We start from the raw sequence: 23,235 nt of genomic DNA on the forward strand, positions 1-23,235 counted from the left end.
AATAAAGTATCCAAATCAGTTGTCATCCTCTGTGATACGTTACCCCTCAAGGAAGGTTCTTTCATGTTGGTGAGGGGCTCTTGATTTATGGAATTGGATCTGTGCTCCAGTTCCCCGAATTAAGCCTGAATGTCTTCCACATCCTCCTCCCAGGCGCTGTATAATCCTCCGGGTTTAGCGCTTCCCCCTTGATTATAAGACTAATGTGATACGTTACTATATACCTCTGACATTTTTGGGTTATCCTGGGTAATCTACGCAAGTGTTATATCTGATAATTTATGTAACTGTAATTATGTGTACCTGTACCTGAATAAACTTACTAACAGCACTACATACATTATACTACTATTTAATCCCTTCCTACCTCACCTATGATGGTACATCTGCCTGGGGATCCACTGCATAAGTTATTACAAGGATCCCAATGGAAATAAGTTACTTTGACTTTTTGGGAGGATTATCTTAGGTAATTTACACTGTGCATGATAACTGTGCTTATGTCTACCTATTCACTCGTACTACTGTGCATACTACATATATAAGATAATTCTAATGTGAATTCTGCTCAGAAACTGTTTTTTGATGGCTACAACAAAACTTATAGGCAAAATACTAGACAGAAATATCTCACCTATGTGTACTCATCTATATGTGGTTGGAGGGTCGTTCTCAGCTCCTAACACCGTCTCTTCACGGGTCGCTACTAGGTCCACTCTCTCCCGGCTCTAGGAGCCTTTTCGTACCTTTTCTTGATGCTATGTATGGATTCCCAGCGTCTGACTCGACCTAAACTCTGGAACTCTTTAATAATAATAATAATAATAATAATAATAATAATAATAATAATAATAATAATAATAATAATAATAATAATAATAATAATAATAATAATAATAATAATAATAATTTTATTTACTACAAGTACATGGTATGAAGTTCAACGATGAGAAATTCCAATTACTCCGATATAGTAAACATGAGGAAATTAAAACTTCATCAGAGTACAAAACAAATTCCTTCCACAAAATAGAGCGAAAAACAAACGTCAAAGACCTGGGAGTGATCATGTCGGAGGATCTCACCTTAAAGGACCATAACATTGTATCAATCGCATGTTAGAAAAATGACAGGATGGATAATGAGAACCTTCAAAACTAGGGATGCCAAGCCCATGATGACACTCTTCAGGTCCCTTGTTCTATCTAGGCTGGAATATTGCTGCACACTAACAGCACCTTTCAAGGCAGGTGAAATTGCTGACCTAGAAAATGTGCAGAGAACCTTCACGGCGCGCATAACGGAGATAAAACACCTCAGTTACTGGGAACGCTTAACAAGCAGCCGGCAATCAAACTATTGTTACCATATACTCGCTCGCTACTCCTGTCTGTTGAACTTTTCCCTCACATCTACTTCCTGACGGCTCTATGACTGAAGAAATACTTCCTAACGTCCCTGTGACTCGTCTGAGTCTTCAGCTTCCAATTGTGACCCCTTGTTTCTGTGTCCCCTCTCTGGAACATCCTGTCTCTGTCCACCTTGTTTATTCCCCACAGTATCTTGTATGTCGTTATCATGTCTCCCCTGACCCTTCTGTCCTCCAATGTCGTCAGTCCGATTTCCCTCAACCTTTCCTCGTACAACATTCCCTTGAGCTCTGGAACTAGCCTTGTTGCAAACCTTTGTACTTTCTCTAACTTCTTGACGTGCTTGACCAGATGCGGGTTCCAGACTGGTGCTGCATACTCCAGGATGGGCCTACCATACAGTGTACAGTGTCTTGAACGATTCCTTAATAAGGTGTCGAAATGCTATTCTCAGGTTTGCCAGGCGCCCGTATGCTGCAGCAGTTATTTGGTTGATGTGTGCCTCCGGTGACGTGCTCGGTGTTATGGTCACCCCAAGATCTTTCTCCCTGAGTGAGGTCTGTAGTCTTTGTCCACCTAGCCTATACTCTGTCTGCGGTCTTCTTTGTCCTTCCCCAATCTTCATGACTTTGCATTTGGCAGGGGTGAATTCGAGAGGCCAGTTTCTGGACTACATGTCCAGCCTGTCCAGGTCTCTTTGCAGTCCTGCCTCATTCTCATCCGATTTAATTCTCATCAACTTCATATCATCTGCAAATTGGTACACTTCAGAGTCTATTCCTTCCATCATGTCATTCGCATATATCAAAAATAGCACTGGTCCTAGAACTGACCCCTGTGGGACCCCACTCGTCACAGGCACCCACTGTGATACCTCTTCACGTACCATGACTCGTTGTTGCCTCCCTGTCAGGTATTCCCTGATCCATTGCAGCGCTCTCCCTGTTATATGCGCCTGATCCTCCAGCTTCTGCACTAATCTCTTGTGAGGAACTGTGTCAAAGGCCTTCCTGCAGTCCAGGAAAATGTAATAACCCGCCCCTCTCTCTCGTGTCTTACTTCTGTTACCTTGTCATAAAACTCCAGGAGGTTTGTGACACAGGATTTGCCTTCCATGAATCCATGCTGGTTTTCATCTATAATTTTGTTCCGTTCCAGGTGTTCCACCACTCTCCTCCTGATAATCTTCTCCATGACTTTGCATACTATACATGTCAGAGACACAGGTTTGTAGTTTAGTGCCTCGTTTCTGTCTAATTTCTTAAATATGGGGACTAAATTTGCCGTCTTCCATATCTCAGATAGTTGCCCAGTTTCAAGAGATGTGTTGAAGATTGTGGTTAGGGGCACGCAGAGCATCTCTGCTCCTTCTCTAAGGACCCATGGGGAGATGTTGTCCGGTCCCATCGCCTTTGAGGTATCCAGGTTACTTAGCAGCTTCTGCACCTCCTCCTCGGTTGTTCGTATCTCATCCAACACTTGTTGGTATATTCCCTCTTGATGTTCCCTTCTGTGCTGTCTTCCCAGAGTCCTTCCTGTCTCTACTGTAAAAACTTACTTAAATCTCCTGTTTAGCTCCTCACATACCTCCTGATCATTTCTTGTGAGCTCTCCACCTTCTGTCCTCAGTCTGATCACCTGGTCTTTGACTGTTGTCTTCCTCCTGATGTGGCTATACAACAGTTTCGGGTCAGTCTTGACTTTCGATGCTATGTTATTTTCATACTGTCGCTGGGCCTCCCTCCTTACCTGTGCATACTCGTTCCTGGTTCTGCGACTAATCTCCCTGTATATATATATATATATATATATATATATATATATATATATATATATATATATATATATATATATATATATATATATATATATATATATATATATATATATATATATTTATATATATATATATATATATATATATATATATATATATATATATATATATATATATATATATATATATATATATATATATATATATATATATATATATATATATATATATATATATATACATATATATATACATGGAGAATGGAGCGAAACAGAATGACTTCAAGAGTGTATCAGTCTGTAGTGGAAGGAAGGCGGGGTAGGGGACGGCCTAGGAAGGGTTGGAGGGAGGGGGTAAAGGAGGTTTTGTGTGCGAGGGGCTTGGACTTCCAGCAGGCATGCGTGAGCGTGTTTGATAAGAGTGAATGGAGACAAATGGTTTTTAATACTTGACGTGCTGTTGGAGTGTGAGCAAAGTAACATTTATGAAGGGATTCAGGGAAACCGGCAGGCCGGACTTGAGTCCTGGAGATGGGAAGTACAGTGCCTGCACTCTGAAGGAGGGGTGTTAATGTTGCAGTTTAAAAACTGTAGTGTAAAGCACCCTTCTGGCAAGACAGTGATGGAGTGAATGATGGTGAAAGTTTTTCTTTTTCGGGCCACCCTGCCTTGGTGGGAATCGGCCAGTGTGATAATAAAAATAATAATATATATATATATATATATAAAATATATATATATATATATAATATATATATATATATATATATATATATATATATATATATATATATATATATATATATATATATATATATATATATATATATATATATATATATATATATATATATATATATATATATATATATATATACATATATACATATATACATATATACATATTTGCGATCTTGGCTTAAATAGCAACTCTCATCTTGCCATATAGGACAAGTGAAAATTTGTGTATGTAATAATTTCGACAAAATCATTCTAAACCTAACGAAAAAAATATATTTCACTGTGTTTGTTTAGTATTAAATTATTGTAAACAAATCCAAAATATATTTAGTTGGGTTAGGTTAAATTAAATTGTTCTTGTTACAATAAGGTTAGGTAAGTTTTCTAAGTTCCTTTTGGTGCAAAATTATAAATTTTTACATCAACTTTAATGAAAAAAATATATCTATAAACGTATAAGAGAAAATTTTAGAAAGGACTTAATTTTAAATGAGTTCTTGCTAATTGACCAGTTTTACATATTCGGCACGACATATATATATATATATATATATATATATATATATATATATATATATATATATATATATATATATATATATATATTTATATATTTATATATTTATATATTTATATATATATATATATATATATATATATATATATATATTTATATATTATATATATATATATATATATATATATATATATATATATATATATATATATATATATATATATATATATATATATATATATATATATATATATATATATATATATATATATATATATATATATATATATATATATATATATATATATATATATATATATATATATATATATATATATATATATATATATATCTTCCAGCTCCTGCACCCAACATCTTGCTCCTGGGGGATTTCAACTTAAGGCACCTAAAATGGAGGAATATAGCAAATAATATTGTTGCAGTAATAACACCAGGAGGCAGCTCTGATGAAAACTCACACTCACACGAGCTTTTAAATCTCTGCACAAAATTCAATTTAAACCAGCAAATAATAGAGCCTACTAGACTGGAGAATACACTAGACCTCATCTTCACTAACAATGATGATCTGATAAGAAATGTCACCATATCAAAAACAATATACTCAGATCACAACATAATTGAGGTTCAGACATGTATGCGTGGAGCCCCAGACCGACAAAATGAGACTAGTCACGAGGGAGCATTCACCAAATTCAACTTCAATAACAAAAACATAAAGTGGGACCAAGTAAACCAAGTCCTAACCGATATAAGCTGGGAAGATATACTAAGCAACACAGACCCAAACTTATGCCTAGAACAGATTAACTCGGTGGCACTCGATGTATGCACAAGGCTTATTCCTCTAAGAAAAAGGAGGAGTAGATGTAAAATAGAAAGAGACAAGCGCTCCCTTTACAGGCGACGGAAAAGAATAACAGAGCGGCTAAAAGAGGTCAATATATCTGAAATGCGCAGGGAGACACTGGTCAGAGAAATAGCAAGCATCGAACTTAAGCTAAAAGAATCCTTTAGGAGTCAGGAATCGCGGGAAGAACTAAAAGCCATAAATGAAATCGAAAGAAACCCAAAGTATTTCTTCTACTATGCCAAATCAAAATCGAGAACAACGTCCAGTATTGGGCCCCTACTTAAACAAGATGGGTCCTACACAGATGACAACAAGGAAATGAGTGAGCTACTCAAGTCCCAATATGACTCAGTTTTTAGCAAGCCGCTAACCAGACTGAGAGTCGAAGATCAAAATGAATTTTTTATGAGAGAGCCACAAAATTTGATTAACACAAGCCTATCCGATGTTATCCTGACGCCAAATGACTTCGAACAGGCGATAAATGACATGCCCATGCACTCTGCCCCAGGGCCAGACTCATGGAACTCTGTGTTCATCAAGAACTGCAAGAAGCCCCTATCACGAGCCTTTTCCATCCTATGGAGAGGGAGCATGGACACGGGGGTCGTCCCTCAGTTACTAAAAACAACAGACATAGCCCCACTCCACAAAGGGGGCAGTAAAGCAACAGCAAAGAACTACAGACCAATAGCACTAACATCCCATATCATAAAAATCTTTGAAAGGGTCCTAAGAAGCAAGATCACCACCCATCTAGAAACCCATCAGTTACACAACCCAGGGCAACATGGGTTTAGAACAGGTCGCTCCTGTCTGTCTCAACTACTGGATCACTACGACAAGGTCCTAAATGCACTAGAAGACAAAAAGAATGCAGATGTAATATATACAGACTTTGCAAAAGCCTTCGACAAGTGTGACCATGGCGTAATAGCGCACAAAATGCGCGCTAAAGGAATAACAGGAAAAGTCGGTCGATGGATCTATAATTTCCTCACTAACAGAACACAGAGAGTAGTCGTCAACAGAGTAAAGTCCGAGGCAGCTACGGTGAAAAGCTCTGTTCCACAAGGCACAGTACTAGCTCCCATCTTGTTCCTCATCCTCATATCCGACATAGACAAGGATGTCAGCCACAGCACCGTGTCTTCCTTTGCAGATGACACCCGAATCTGCATGACAGTGTCTTCCATTGCAGACACTGCAAGGCTCCAGGCGGACATCAACCAAATCTTTCAGTGGGCTGCAGAAAACAATATGAAGTTCAACGATGAGAAATTTCAATTACTCAGATATGGTAAACATGAGGAAATTAAATCTTCATCAGAGTACAAAACAAATTCTGGCCACAAAATAGAGCGAAACACCAACGTCAAAGACCTGGGAGTGATTATGTCGGAGGATCTCACCTTCAAGGACCATAACATTGTATCAATCGCATCTGCTAGAAAAATGACAGGATGGATAATGAGAACCTTCAAAACTAGGGAGGCCAAGCCCATGATGACACTCTTCAGGTCACTTGTTCTATCTAGGCTGGAATATTGCTGCACTCTAACAGCACCTTTCAAGGCAGGTGAAATTGCCGACCTAGAAAATGTACAGAGAACTTTCACGGCGCGCATAACGGAGATAAAACACCTCAATTACTGGGAGCGCTTGAGGTTTCTAAACCTGTATTCCCTGGAACGCAGGAGGGAGAGATACATGATTATATACACCTGGAAAATCCTAGAGGGACTAGTACCGAACTTGCACACGAAAATCACTCACTACGAAAGCAAAAGACTTGGCAGACGATGCACCATCCCCCCAATGAAAAGCAGGGGTGTCACTAGCACGTTAAGAGACCATACAATAAGTGTCAGGGGCCCGAGACTGTTCAACTGCCTCCCAGCACACATAAGGGGGATTACCAACAGACCCCTGGCAGTCTTCAAGCTGGCACTGGACAAGCACCTAAAGTCAGTTCCTGATCAGCCGGGCTGTGGCTCGTACGTTGGTTTGCGTGCAGCCAGCAGCAACAGCCTGGTTGATCAGGCACTGATCCACCAGGAGGCCTGGTCACAGACCGGGCCGCGGGGGCGTTGACCCCCGAAACTCTCTCCAGGTAAACTCCAGGTCTCCAGGTATATAGAGGGGTCCACCTCTGGTGTAAATTGTGGGACCCACAGCCTCGGAGAAGTGGATAAAAAGGCTTCAAGGAAGAATATTTGGATTTCTTCCTGAAGCCGTTTGAATATTCCACTTCCCTTACCACCCCATCTTTTCATTCTTTTTTTACCAATAGGTATATTTTATTACATAATATGGTACAAAAGGTTCAAGAGATACATTGTTGATATAAAGACGGCATATACACTACATGAGATGTGAGAGATAAATGTCTAGTACATATTGTTAAATGTTTGTCACTGACCAGCCGGGCTGTGGCTCGTACGTTGGTTTGCGTGCAGCCAGCAGTAACAGCCTGGTTGATCAGGCTCTGATCCACCAGGAGGCCTGGTCACAGACCGGGCCGCGGGGGCGTTGACCCCCGGAACTCTCTCCAGGTAACTCCAAATAATAATGCGAAAATCTCATCCAGCTCTTCAGAGCTGGGGCGCGTGCCCAAAAGACAGCAGGCATTACCCCTCTGAACAGAAGCGCTGAGTCGCTGGAACAGAAAACTAGCTGCCCTGGGATCTCTAGTTACCCTGATGAGTCTTTTTCCCAGCTCCTTAAGGAACTTAGATGCACTCTTTCCCCATGAGCCAAGAGTCTCTGAGCATATGGGAACAAACATATAATGATGGGCAAGTTCTCCATAGTTTCTAGATTTTTGGGACTCCCTGAAGCTGGTGGCTGCCCCTCCTTCCTCCCTGGTGTATTGGAGATAGGTATCAGCCAAGATAGATGCACATGTGCAATCCCACACCACCTGCTTACAGTCTGTCCAGGCTTGAAGTGTGATACCATCTGGACGCTTCTGGCTGCCATCAGATCTGCATAGCTGGGGCAGCTCCCTTACTGCTGGGCATCCGGCTGTTGTGAGGCTCCTCTTGATAATGTTATTAACCTCCTCATGACTTGCAATCTTTCCCTCGGATTTACGGCACACAAGACCATGGTACCCGAATCGGTCTGCTGCTTCACTGTCACAAATACACCTGTGTTCGGCGAGAATAGGGGCGGCAAGTCGAAGGGCAACACCGATGCGGATGGTCTGTGGGTCGAGGCGTGTGCCAAGGAAATAAGTCTGACTTTCTTGGGGGTTATGCTAGGTAATTTATACCAATGTTATTATGTTTTATAATATGTGTAATTGTATTTACGTGTATCTGTACTTAAACAAACTTACTTATTCATATTTGGGCAATATTTTTTTTTTTTTTTGCGGACACTGGGAAAACATTGCTCAATAATGGAACCCCTCAAGGAAGGTTCCTTGATGTTGGTGAGGGGCTCTTGATTTAGGGAATTGGATCTGTGCTCCAGTTCCCTGAATTAAGCCTGAATGCCTTCCACATCCCCCCCCAGGCGCTGTATAATCCTCCGGGTTTAGCGCTTCCCCCTTGATTATAATAATAATCAATAATGGAAGTCTTTGGTGGCCCTTAATAACCCACCATCAACAAGACGAGTTTTCTAGAGGCGACGTAACTATGGACACCACACACAACTCCTCTTTAATGATGCAGCGAAACATAAAGGAAAATTCAGAGGCTCTTAAGGACTTCCTGGAAGGTCTGAACGACTGGGAACGAGAGATGAAGGTTGTAGACGAGAAGCTGTGTAACCAGGCGAGGGAGGACTGTCACTCTCCTGAGGTAACATCCCTCATTAAGATAGGATTAGATAAGATTTCGTTCGGATTTTTAACCCCGGAGGGTTAGCCACCCAGGATAACCCAAGAAAGTCAGTGCGTCATCGAGGACTCTTAACTTATTTCTATTGGGGTCCTCAATCTTTTCCCCCAGGATGCGACCCACACCAGTCGACTAACACCCAGGTACCTATTTGCTGCTAGGTGAACAGGACAACAAGTATAAGGAAACGTGTCGAAATGCTTCCATCCGCCGGGAATCGAACCCGAGCCCTCCGTGTGTGAAGCAAGAGCTTTAGCCACCAGGCCACGGCCACCAATATTCTTTGAAGTTCTCTCGAGAGATATTTTGATACCAGTGAGGGATTCTTAAATCAAAGGAATTGGGCTTTTTCTTCCCTTTCCTTGGCTCAAACTTAATTGCCTTGGAGACCTAGTCTGGGACTGGACTGGGCAGGCAATAATTCCAGAAAACATCCTAAAGGTATCCTTCAGGGGCCTGGACATGTTTAAAGTTTTTTGTTTTTGTTTTTGGTCCAACTTCAGTGAAATTTTATACTGTGATTTAACTAGCATTTTGCGACCTACACACTGTGTTTGTATTGACTAATGTTGTAAAATTGTGAGATAATGTAAAATTGTATATGGCATAAAAACCCTCCCTGGCCTACAAAATTGGTAAGAAGTACAATGTTCTAGTCAACATCAGATGAAAGATAAAGAGCTAAGTCATCTTAATGTTGAAATTTGTGTTTTTTAAGGAATTTTGGGGAGAATAAAATTCAATAAAAACAAAATGGTAAAACATATTACAAATCAACTCTGAAATTGAATAGAACCATTATTCCTCAATAATGTGTGAAAAAATCATGACATTCCTACTAATACTCTTTGCAAAAACTGAAAACAAATGTCAATAACTTATTCCTGAGTTATTCAGATTTTTGTTTTCTATAAAACTCTTTGCTGCCACATCTGAGTGTGTTGCATTCCCCTATCTTTGTTGACAGCTCTCGGGCTATTGAGCAACAACGCTCCGTGCTCTTCACTTAAGTCCTCACTGAAGTTGCCATGTTGTGTATTTAGAATGAAACAATCATAAAAATCGTGATTTTTGGAGTAAAAAAAAGATGTAATTTTTTTGTTTTTGCTGTCATCAAGAGGACATGTTGGTAATTATATCAACATGTCCTCTTGATGACAGCAAAAACAAAAAAATTACATTTTTGGAAAAACTTACTTAGAAACATGATAGAATCAAGTTGATTGCATCAACATGTTGCCAGAATTATGCACTATTTTTTGGTAAGAAAACCTTGTTTTCCATAAATTTTCAGTTTCAATTTTGTTTCCCTTCATAGAAACCTGAGCGGGCCCCTTCAAGTTCCCCCAGGGGTGTTTCCTTTCACGAATGTAATAATAATAGTATTAATGCTGTGATATACCGTATCAAGTTGAATGCCTCACACCCATTTCATTTTCTTCCTTCATTCATAGTATTATTTTTTTCCTATCATAAATTTCCACTCATTGAGGTGGTTTTATCTCCTCCATGAAGAGTTCACTATGAGGGGTTCACATTCTTTCCCTACTCTATTTTAGTGTTAATTCTGATTGTGGTCCCGCACTCCAGTGTATACTGTATGGTAGTCATGTCTCTTCATCCAAAGGAAACTGGATCATCTCTGAAATGTGTCAGGAACATCAGGTGGCTGCCTGGCAGACCTGCTGATGGGAAGTACTAATAGAAGATTGCTTGCAAATTCCAAGAATAATAACTGAAGATATGCAATTCATGAAATTCTGTCCAGTTTGCTTGCTGCCATAATTAGTTGAATTATTTTATTTCTGTCACTGTTCTGGCTAAACAGGTGGTTTTTTAAATCTTGCTCAGTCTGCTCTGAAAAGTCCAATGTGGGTGGTGCACACTTGGGTAGGGCGCATGGTGGTTACCAGGAAAGGCAGCACTACAGGCTGTGCTGGAGATCAGTGCTGCTCATGGCAATCCTGTGAAGTTTTTTTCCTTTTCAGTCTTGATGCCAGTGAGGGGCTCTTGCTCAGTGAAACTATATTTATCCTGCCTTTCCTTGGATTGAACTTGATTGCCTTCCATTCTCCATACACTATATGACTCTTACCCATATACTGCTTCCTCCCTCATTAAAATAAGTTTTCCTCAAGGATGCAGTCCTCCTCTATATTTTCATATTAAACTCTCTAAGCCTCTCCTGGGTCGTTAGCAGTAATGGCATTCCTTGTAGACCCCAATATGACAATTGACTGACCTCGAAGGTTGCTTCAACCACTAGTCTAATGCATCATGTGTGTCTTCTGTAACCATGCATTCCCTCTTTATTGAGCATTTTCACTGTGATAGTTCTGATAACTTCTGTTTTGTTGTGGGATAATTGGTTTGAGGTGGATAGCTGAGGTAGAGGCCCCAGACAAAAATTCTACAGGTGAGGTATGGATAAAGGAGAGAAGTACAACGTTATTAGTTTATATTGGGAACATAACATCAAATTTTTAAGTGTCAACAGTTTTTGATACAGTTTTTAACTTAAGTTTTATATGAACATTAAATTATAATTTATCTTTGAGCAGACCCAGGAAATTCCCCTCAATTTTTCTCTACTTGGGATTCATTAATTTTGATGTCTAATTGTGAACATGATTTATTCCTAAAAGTTGTATAAAATAGAATGTTTTATCAGTATGAAGAGTGAATTTTGTTATCTAGGTGTAGATTTTTTTTTTTAGTTCAGCCTTAACTGTGGTGTTACACTATTGCACTAAAAATTTGCAGCCATACAGGTTTAGTGCATGTTTAATATAATAAAGATTTGTGCATTTTAACCCTGAGTTTCTTTTTCTAGACCTGTCATCCTGTGCGGTGCAAGAAGACGTTAGAAATTTCCTCAGGCAAAGAAACCACTGGAACCATGCCTAGCAATAACAGAAAAACAAAAGATGAAGGGAAAAATATAGAAAAACCTAAAAAAATATCAACATGTGACTATGCTGCCTGGGAAAAATTTGATGTGGTAAGATAACACAAATTTTATTGTGCCTTACTTTATTCCAGTTTTTTACATTGAATGTTATAGGCTTTTATGGTGAAGAAGCTTGCTAATCTAGTAAGTATACTTGCAGGAGCTAGTCTATTTTAGTCTGAAAATGTTGTTATATTCCCCTACCCATCTTGAGTATAAAGCCATGGACTGAGTACCAACTTTTTTCTTAGCTCAGCAAGCTAAAGTAGTAATGACCTTAAGTATTCACACATTGATTCAGAAATAATACCAGTGAGTTGTTTGGTGAATTAGAAATGTGTAATACTCAAGTATCCTTATTTTAAAGACATAATGAGTTTTTTTCAGTCATATTGTTACATGGACACTACAATGCAGCTCATATTAAATTTAGAATTCTTTATAATACCCAATATTTAATAAATTATTATTGTATGTTGGGAAATTACAGTGATTTGGGTTATTTACAATAGGCAAATTTTGAGTATTTTTCTAGAATTGCTGGTAACATGCAACTGTTGAATATTTGTGAGTTCTCTGGATTAAGGATATTTTTTGCATTGAAGTATTTAATGATTCAAGGTGTGACAATTAAATAGTTTTCCTTGCAAAGTTTACATTCAGTTAGGTGTAAAGCAGGTGTTGGTGCAAACTCTCAGACCTAGAGCTACTCATTGCCCAGCTGAAGCAGAGCAGTAATAATATCCAAGAATTGCTGGTTTTTAGAAGTGTCATGTGACTCTTCCTGTGCAATAGAATGATAGTTGGACTGACTTGTGTCAGTCTCCCTCTATCTTGAATCAGTGAAGTTCACTTGAAGTATTTTTTGTATAATCCTCAAACTACCAGTGGATGGCCCAAAGCTGTAGTCTACTTTTTCCTTGAAGTTATATTCCTTTGCCAATTCATCAGTTTTATCGTGATCTTGAAGACTTGTGTCTTATTTCTGGCATAAGCATGTCACAATTGACACATGGAGTTAAGAGTCTCTATGTATGACAGAGAATAACTTGCAATTAAGGTGTCAGTTTTAGATACATGGACACATTGGAGTGTAAGGACTATAGCAAACAGTTCAATTTGAAGGGTGGAAGCCCAATTCCTATGTGCTTCAATTCTATATAAAAGTCATTACTCTGACAACAGCAGCATTACTGGCTTCAAAATCAACACAATTTATGGACACAATCAACACAATTTATGAAAGAGAATGCTGTGTTACTAAGGCATCGATGTAACTTGAGGCATCAAGCTAAGCTTCAAGATGAAGCTGTCACTGTGATCTAATAAGGTTGCTTGGGGGAAAAGTGAAGGATAATGAGTTTAAAAGATGTATGGTAATTTCCCATGATGCAGGGAAGTGTTGCTGTTGCCCTGCTTGACATTCTGCTGTATATCATATAGCCAAGTCATTTGAGGTCATTTCCAGCTTGTATGATCCATCTGGAGGAGGTCTTACCTGAAAACAGTTTAGAGAGCTTTTATGCATTTGTTTTGGTGGGTTTGATTGAACATGTTAACTCCATTAAGTATATTTCTTTTAGTGACACGATTTCTAATTCTTGGAATGTTTAATATTTTCGGGGTATGTGAACATCCTAGGATGAGCCTCATTAATAATAATAATATAATATCTTAATTTCTATAAGTACATGTACAAGGTATACAGGCCTAGCTGACATTAATGACATACTACTATATAGAAAGCTGCTAGTTTTGCTGAGCATTTTGCATTTTGAGCAAATTAGGTCAGTTTTGTCCCAGGATGCGACCCACACCAGTCGACTAACACCCAGGTACCCATTTTATACTGATGGGTGAACAGGGACTGCAGGTGTCTTATGGAAACACATAATGTTTTCCAGCCATACCAGAGATTCAAACTCTGGACCTCAGTGTGTGAGCTGAGTGCGCTAGTGATCGAGCTATGGGACAATGGTTCATTCTTCAATTTTTTAAGCCCTCCAACCTTTCTGTCTTACACAAAAGTAGAGGTGTATCATAATCAACTAGTAATCTAATATAAGCAAAATATGGTATGTACATAATTTTTACATAGTACAGTAGAGGAGGGCCCTGCTTATACAGCAGGTTAAGTTCCGGGCTACTGCTGTAAAACTAAAGTCACTATAAAGTGAATCATTGCCTTTTGTTCACTTTCAGATGCATATAAAAGCCTGATAACATGGCGTTTTGGCAAAAGCTTTCACTTCACATGCTGAGGGTCTAGGTTCAATTCTCAACAAGGGTAAAAACATTGGGCATGTTTCCTTACACCAGTTGTCCATGTTCACCCATCAGTAAAAATGGGTACCTGGGTGTTAGTCGACTGGTGTGGGTCACACCCTAGGACAAAACTGACCTAATTTGCCAGAAATGCTTGGCACAACAAGCGGGTTTCTGTGTAGTAGTACAGTGGACCCCTGCCTTACGATGGCATCACGTTACGTTAAACCCGCCATACGATACATTTTAACGCAAAAATTTTGCCTCGCCTCGCGCTAAAAAACTCGCCTTATGTGATTCGTCCAGGACGGGTCCCACATGTGGCCTCAGCGCCAGCATTTACAAGCCAGCCAGTGCGGTCGCATCTACGCATACATTCAGTACATTTCACATTATCGCAGTGTTTTTAGGGCTTGTAACTGCAAAGTAAGTCACCATGGACCCCAAAAAAGCTTCTAGTGCCATCCCTGTGGTAAAAAGGGTGAGAATTAGTATGGAACTGAAAAAAGAGATTAAGGAAACGTGTGCAAAGTGGGTTGAACTGCAAACCTTTGTGGATGAAAATCACCCTCACACAGCTATTGCAAGCCGTGCTGGTTACTATTACAATGACAATGTTGTGAACCACTTTAGACAAATCATAAAGGAACGAAAGGTACAGAGCTCTGTGGATAGATATGTTGTGCAACAGAGGTCCAGTGACTCTCAAGCTGGTCCTAGTGGCATTAAAAGAAGAAGGGAAGTAACCCCGGAAAAGGACTTGATACCTCAAGTCCTAATGGAAGGGGATTCCCCTTCTAAACAATAACAACTTCCACACTCTCCCCTCCTCCCATCCCATCAATCATCACCAGAGCTTCAATAAAGGTAAGCGTTATGTATTCTATTCTTAGAGAATTAACTGTGCATCTTTTCTTCAGTTTGTGTGTATTAAAATTAATATTTCATGTGGTAAAATTTTTTTTTTTCATACTTTGGGGTGTCTTGCACGGATTAATTTGATTTCCATTATTTCTTATGGGGAAAATTAATTCGCCTTACAATAATTTCAGCATATGATAAGCTCTCAGGAACGGATTAACATCGTAAGGTGGGGGTCCACTGTACGTATTTCATTGATGTCAGCTAGGCCTGTATACCTTGTGCATGTACTTGTAGAAATAAATATATTATTATTATTATTCTTTCTTTCAACACATTGGCCGTATCCCACCGAGGCGGGGTGACCCAAAAAGAAAAACAAAGGTTTCTCTTTTTAAATTTAGTAATTTATACAGGAGAAGGGGTTACTAGCTCCTTGCTCCCAGCATTTTAGTCGCCTCTTACAACATGCATGGCTTATGGAGGAAGAATTCTGTTCCACTTCCCCATGGAGATAAGAGGAAATAAACAAGAACAAGAACTAGAAAGAAAATAGAAGAAAACCCAGAGGGGTGTGTATATATATGCTTGTACATGTATGTGTAGTGTGACCTAAGTATAAGTAGAAGTAGCAAGACGTACCTGAAATCTTGCATGTTTATGAGACATACACAAGACATCAGCAGTTCTACCATCATGTAAAACAATTACAAGCTTTTGTTTTACACTTGCTTGGCAGGGTGGTAGTACCTCTCTGGGCGGTTACTGTCTACCAACCTACTACCTAATAAAATTATTATTATTATTATTATTATTATTATTATTATTATTATTATTATTATTATTATTATATATTAACCCTTAAACGGTCCAAACAAATCGACGTTCAAATTTGTATTGCTACAAAAGCAGATCTACTTTTTTTTACATATTTTCAAATATAAAAAAAAAAAGTAGATAAAAGTTTTTTTTACACGTTTTCAAATGTAAACAAAAAAGAAGATCTACATTTTTTACATACTTTCAGATGTTGAAAAAATGTATATATACATTTGGACCATTTAAGGGTTAAGTGAACAGTATACCTAGGCCTAAAAAATGCATATGCTGTACACACATTACTTTCCTTAAAATATTTTCATCCTTACACCTAGGGAAAACTGAAGCCATTCTCTTTGGCACGAAACATAAACTGAGAAGGGTAAATAATTTTAATGTTCAATGTAATGGGGAGCCCATCACTTTGGTTTCATCAGTAAAATATTTGGGAATCCCCTTTGACCCATGCATGTCAGGAGAATTGATAGGGAACAGTGTAGTAAAGAAAGCGAATGCCAGACTGAAGTTCCTGTATAGACAAGCACAGTGTCTACCTACTGAGGCTCGCAGGACCCTATGTCTAGCCCTTATACAATGCCATATGGATTACGCTTGCTCTTCTTGGTACTCTGCCTTGACAAAAAAACTGAAAGATAGACTGCAAATCACCCAGAACAAAATCGTAAGATTCATCCTGGGGCTGGGACCAAGAGAACATGTAGGCCAGGATGAATTACAGCAGTTGGATATGCTGAATGTTGAAGACAGAGTAAAACAACTGAAGCTAAATCATGTTTATAAAATTGCTCACAAGCAATGTCCAGAATATCTTGCTGTCAATTTTGTCAAGGCTGGGAACCAAAACAATCATAGAACTAGGGGGAGAGAGCACAACTTTGTAGTACCCACAGTCAGTGGCCAGGCTTCAAACACCTTTTATTGTACAGCAATAAAGGAATGGAACAGACTACCCGCACATGTCAAAGCCAGTCATAGCGTGAACCAGTTCAAGAAGAGTGCCAAAAGGTGTCTGATGAATGTAGCTACAGAAAGGGAGGGGAATGATTTTCTATTTTTTAGCTAACATATGTGTAAATTTTACCTTATTCCTTGTAATGACCCTCGTATTGTAGATAGTCTTAATGACCTTGGTGTCGCAGATAGTCTTTTTAGTATGATAATAAGATGTTATCTTCATTGTAGAACAATAAGAAAATATTATAACCTTTATACTATAATAATAAGGTAAAAGGACCCCAATGGAAATAAGTCACTCTGTCTGACTTTTTTGGGTTATCCTAGGTTCTCTACACATATGCTGCTATGTATGATAATTCTATGTAACTGTATTTGTGTATACCTGAATAAACTTACTTACTTACTTATTTAACTTATAGTGAGTCTTGAATATATTTATTGTAGGAAGTCTGAAAAAATGAAGAGTGGGTATAATTGAAAACTGCTGTGTAAGGGAAATTCTGTAAAGTGAAACACTGCAAAGTGGAGCCTGCCTGTACATAGTTTTTACATAATGTATAGTACATAGTTTTTATGTAATATATAGTATGTAGTTTTTACATATTATATAGTACAGTATATAGTTTTTACATATTATATAATACATAGTTTTTACATTATATAATACATAGTTTTTACATATTATATAATACATAGTTTTTACATACAGTAGACACTTATATTACACAGTAGTTACGTTCCTGAAAATACTGTGTTAGATAAAATCCATGTTAGATAAATTGAAGAACTTATGGGAAAAATAGGGTTACATTCCTTGCAGACCCCAAAAAACCAAACAACTTTTTCTAGACCTCCAGATCTTACAAAAATAAAAGTGAATATGTAATTGTTGTTCAATGTTGTGATTTATTATGTTGTTTTTACTGCTTAAAACTACAAAGGCAATAGAAATAATAGTATTTCTTACCTAAAATTGTGGGTGCTGGTGTTTGTCGATGACTGTGAAGAGAGTGGAGAGTTATGTTGTGGTCCTACTGGGCTGAGGTGGATGGTAGAGGTTCTGGTACTGAAGTTGACGTTTGTACTGGTGTGTACATAAATTCTGTAATGGATTTATGGGCTGTTTTACCCTGCAGTACATGATACAGCTGATGGTAAGGCATCAACTGCTCTAGTCACAGCTTCAGAGCACTGCTTCTAGATTTGTAAGGGTCCTCTTCAGTGAAAAAGTCTAACTTTAAATCGGTAAATCAGTAAGTCAAGTCAGCCAGTAAGTTTAGGCAGTCAGTAAGTCAAGTCAGTCAGTAAGTTTAGGCAGTCAGTAAGTCAAGTCAATCAGTAAGTTTAGGCAGTCAGTAAGTCAAGTCAGTCAGTAAATCAGCCAAGTCAGTCAGTAAATCAGTCTAGTTAGTCAGTCATTCAGTAAGTCAATCAAGTAAGTCAAGTTAATTAAGCAAGTCAGTCAAGTAAGTCAGTTAGTTATTCATCGCACAATAACTCCAAGACTTAAACACTTAACCCTTTTCTTGTCACTTTCAGCAATACTTGTGTGCCTACTGGGTGCCATGATTGCTTGACAGATACAAGATATGGCAATTAAAATATCAGAACATAATCCAAACACAGCTAGCTCCTAGACACACATGAATGGAAGGCTGCAATGGGATGGGGGTAACAAGGGATGGTGGTATGTCTCCCCCGTAGAGACAGTGGTCTCACCCACAGCAAGGCGGCAGCCTGAGCTAGGGAAATATCATGCCAGCGACGCTCCAAATTTATTTCCCCTCCCGCAAACTGAACCGTGTTAAGTTAATCTTACAAAGTGTTGTATAAAACTATGCTGCAATTTTTCAATAGTGCAATAACCAAAACGTGCCAAATAAATCCGTTTAATATAAGGGCTGTACGTAGTTTTTTACATAGTATATAGTACGTGGTTGTTACATAGTATGTATTTAGTACATAGTTTTTACATAGTATATAACACAATTTTTGCATTAACACCATACCTCAGCCTCTCTGTAATAGTGACACAAAACACTAGGGACCTCTTGTTTCTTATATCTGCATTTGGTCACATATTCAAGCCAAAACCCATCATACAACTGGATTGTTTTCTGGGCCAAGATACTCAACCCCAGGTTCTGACATGAATCTAGCATGTGGTTTTGCATAAAACCCATGCACCACACTAAGTGAAAGATTCGGGGAAATGAAAACAGACAATTCTAGTCATGTTGTTATAATTAATGTTAGTGGGAACATTTTTCTAGGATTTTCTGGACATGCTTTAGGTGTAGGCGTATCATGAATACTGTCCTCAAGAAACCGACCAAATCAGGTCCCCACTGGACACTCACATGCATTGTTGGCTTCTATTTCTTTCATTTCCTGAATTGCCTTATGCAGTGGAATGATCTCTGCAATTATCTCTTGTGTCAGCCACTTACTTCTGCCCATATTAATTTGTCAGTTGCCAAAAATGTCCGAGAAACTCAGTCCTCAAGACCATACAGTGCAGAGGAACCATGGATGTATAACCATCTATTACACAAGTCCAGATGGTACTTAGGATGCTGTCAGTAGCCATAAGGAATCCTGAGACATCCCACTTTGAGTTTCTAGCTAGTATAACTTTTTGTCTCATAGACAAGTGTGCGATGGTAGGGTATTACTTTGAACATTAAATTACATTAAGTGCCTTCTACCCAGCATACTTTAATGATGAGAACTGCATGTTGGTTGACAAATTCAGATGCAGCTTTGAGATCAAGGAAGGTGGTACAGGAACTGTCAGTGTGCAGGATGAGAAAGGAGTTCATGAAATGCTGCACACACCCTCCATGCATGAAACCATGTAGCCAGGGAAAACAGACTTTGTTTGATTTTATGCATAACACAACTTCGAGCCATCCTCTCAAATGTTGTACACAGGCAGCTAGTAAGAGATATTGGTCAAAACACATTTTGGTGACTGGGTTTTGGAATAAGAATCATGAGAATATTGGTTCATGGTTTTAGGAACCCCCAGTTGCAAAGCTCATGTTCTATAGTCTCAAGTAAAGGATTGCCTATAACTTGACACTTGCAGAAGACTTGTTATACTTGGATACAAAATCAGATTTAAAGGAATTTGCCCAATTACGGTTATAGAGTTTTTTCTCTTAATAGGAAAATTCTGGCTTTTGGACATTTTTCCAGATTCAGAATTTTGTTTTTCAGCTTTCAGAGATTTCTGACTTTATAGACAGATTATTTTTTTTTTTTAAAGATGTAGTTCATTTTTTACCCCTTGTTAAATTTGTAACATAGTTGGATCAGTATTTACTATACTCTTGATAGATACAGAGAATATGTGACTCAGTTATTTCTTATATTTTCAGGACACAGCACTGGCATCTTCCTCTGAAGAGGAAGAGGAAATAGAGAGGCAATCGGATAAAAAACACATGGAAACCAAGTACCCTAAAACCAATAAGAAGGAACGAGCCCTGGCACTGAAGGAAGCGGTGAGTGATACTCTGTGTGGTGTACTTGAATTTCTTCTTGACAGGATAGGTTGTGGTGCCTGCAGTTTTTTATTTTTATTGAGTGTCTTGAGTTAAATCATATTAACCACTTAGTTAATCCTTTCTTGGACTGTAGCTTCTCTTACAGATAAAGTGAAATAAAAAATTATGTAAAATTAAGATTTTGTTTTTAGAAATAATATTGAGAGTGGGGATGACCATAAAACAAAAGATATGTGTTTACTGATGTGCATATGCTGATATGTGTATACTTGCATCAAAAATTTTTTCGTGATTGGCTACACAGTGGTTAGTAACATGATCAAATAGTTTTGACCAGTATTATGGTCCTCAGCAGGATAATGTGTACTGGGATGTGTACAGGTACTACAGTACTGCATGGTGGTACAGTCAAAGGGTGGTAATATGAAACTCAGTCATATATTGTCTTACAATATTGACAGCAACTTGCCACTTGTATGCTGTAGTTGTTTGTAATCCATATGCTTGCACAGTCAGAGCAATATGGTAAGATTGAGTATCCAAATAAAGATTAAAGTAGCAGTAATGAACAAGCACAGGTAAAACATGAAGCTTTTTCCCTCTGATTGGAACATACCTGTTCATATCCATGTCTGCTACTGACGCTAGTTGGGGTCCAGACTCGACTTGGATCCTTTCATAATGATTGGCAGGCCAGTTAGCATCACTTTAGGTGTGTTCGACCAAAGAATATTAATTAACACATGTAACAGCATGGTTGTGCTCACAAGGCGCTTCCTCTCAGGTATGCAATGTGACGACAGGCAGAGGAAAGTTGTGGCATTGTCAGTGTTGTATCCCTACAACACATGTGCAACATTTGGATAACTTTATTGCAGACGTTTTGCCATCCAGTGGCTTTATCAGTACAAATTCCTGGACATAATTTGAAGACAGTAGAACTAAAAACAGATGATGAGGTAATCAGTCCCTCAGCCTTGGAGCTGGTACGAAGAGCACCGTAGTCGCAGAGGCAAAGATCCTGGCGCTTATATACTAACGTCAGGTGGAAAGAGGACGTGTAGCAGACGAGAGCATAGTCACTGGTAGGGAGGATTTCTCAGTGGAAGTAGGTCCTACCCAAAGAGATGGGTTAATTGTAGTAGTAGTTGTCGTAGCCATGAAGAAGGTCATGTATACTATTCTTGTACATCCCTACAACCTTCAGAGTTCATGTGCTCCACTTCCCACCTCCAGAGCTGAAGTCCACCTAATCAGTTAAGAAATGGTATACGTCAAAAATGTCTTCTTATTGCTTTATTTTGATTGTTATCAGTTTTATATTTTCAGGGAAACAAGTTCTACAGTAGTGGGCAGCTGGATAATGCAATAGCCAAGTACACTCAAGGGATGGCTCTCGACCCCACCAATGCTGTGCTTCCAGCAAACAGAGCTATGGCATATATCAAATTAAAGAAGTAAGCTTTCAACACTGTTGTCCATATGATTTCATGTGACACCCACAGGAGCTAAGCTTAATGTTGTCTGGGATAACTGTGTGTATAAAATGCAGGGCAATGCTGTCATCCCTGAGTGTTTAGAATGAACCTTATAACTGTTAGATGTGTTGTTATTTCAGTTTATCATTATGTAATAAACATGTCATCATGCACTTAACATATCACTGAGCATTTGAGATGTGTGGGGTTCCTGAATTTTGTGGGTTTTGTAAGTTTTTTTTTATAAACACACCGGTCGTTTCCCACCGAGGCAGGGTGACCCAGAAATGAAGAAAAGCCCAAAAAGAAAGAAAAATACTTTCATCATCATTCAACACTTTCACCATCATTCATACATAATCACTGTTTTGTAAGTGATGGTGTGTAATTAAATTGAATATACACTGAAGTGTTCCTCAATGTTCTAGTGTCTTGCCTCATGATTGATGTAACTTGATTCTTGGTGCTTGCTGCTCAGATTCTGATGTAGATGCCAAATACCTGTTTATAAGGTATATTTTGAAAAAATGTCAAGCTTCCTCTGGAAGATGAGTGTAAATTTCCTCATACATAAAAGACAATTATTATATTTTCAGTGTAATCATTTTCCTCAAAGCAGGTTACTAATATGATGAGAAGACCCAAAACTAGCTCTTGAAATAACCCTAACATATCATGAGGTCTACAGATTAATAAAGAATATTCAGTCAAGTTTGAATGTATGTAATGTGTTAGAAAAGTGATGTCATTGTATACTGTACTTAGGGATTTTAAGGTACAGTAATTTCTTTTTTCTTTATGTTCTAAACTTAGCTTACATTTTAATGTATGTAAATATTTTTATTTTAGATACACAGCTGCAGAAGCAGATTGCAATAAGTGTTTGAAACTTGATGCTGGTTATATAAAGGCCTATTTGCGAAGAGCAACATCACGAGTTAACCTAGGGAAGAAAGAATTGGCTATCAAAGACTACCAAAAGGTTAGTTACCAAACTTTGTTTCCTGCTTGCTTACAGAGGATTATATATTTAAGTGTAGTAAGTGTTGATGTGCTCATGTCTGTTTATGTTAGGGAAGTTAACCTGTGTGTTTACCCTTAGAAATGAGGGAATTGTGTCTATCAGAACTATAATACAGTATTATATTATTTCTTGTTTAATGTCTTATGACCACTGTGAGAAATTTTTTTATTAGTAATGAGGTTGCATCCCATGCAGCTTTATAGTTTCTTCTTCTTTCTT

At 38.3% G+C, this 23,235-nt stretch overlaps 1 protein-coding gene across 2 annotated transcripts in view; it reads left to right on the plus strand.

Moving 5' to 3' along the window:
• The first annotated feature begins 8,721 nt into the window (after positions 1-8,721).
• The window catches only part of LOC128686185 (RNA polymerase II-associated protein 3), a 45,528-nt gene continuing 31,014 nt past the window's right edge, over positions 8,722-23,235 (plus strand). The window contains exons 1-5 of one of the 2 annotated variants that reach the window (XM_053772987.2): positions 8,722-9,090; positions 11,963-12,130; positions 20,386-20,511; positions 21,844-21,971; positions 22,842-22,974. In XM_053772987.2, coding sequence (XP_053628962.1) covers positions 8,926-9,090; positions 11,963-12,130; positions 20,386-20,511; positions 21,844-21,971; positions 22,842-22,974 — 720 coding nt within the window. In that variant the 5' untranslated portion in view covers positions 8,722-8,925. The remainder of the gene's footprint in view (positions 9,091-11,962; positions 12,131-20,385; positions 20,512-21,843; positions 21,972-22,841; positions 22,975-23,235) is intronic. The other variant, XM_053772976.2, reaches the window with a different exon arrangement.

This window comes from Cherax quadricarinatus, chromosome 39 (genome assembly GCF_038502225.1).
Source record: "Cherax quadricarinatus isolate ZL_2023a chromosome 39, ASM3850222v1, whole genome shotgun sequence".
In the NCBI taxonomy this organism is placed as follows: domain Eukaryota; kingdom Metazoa; phylum Arthropoda; class Malacostraca; order Decapoda; family Parastacidae; genus Cherax; species Cherax quadricarinatus.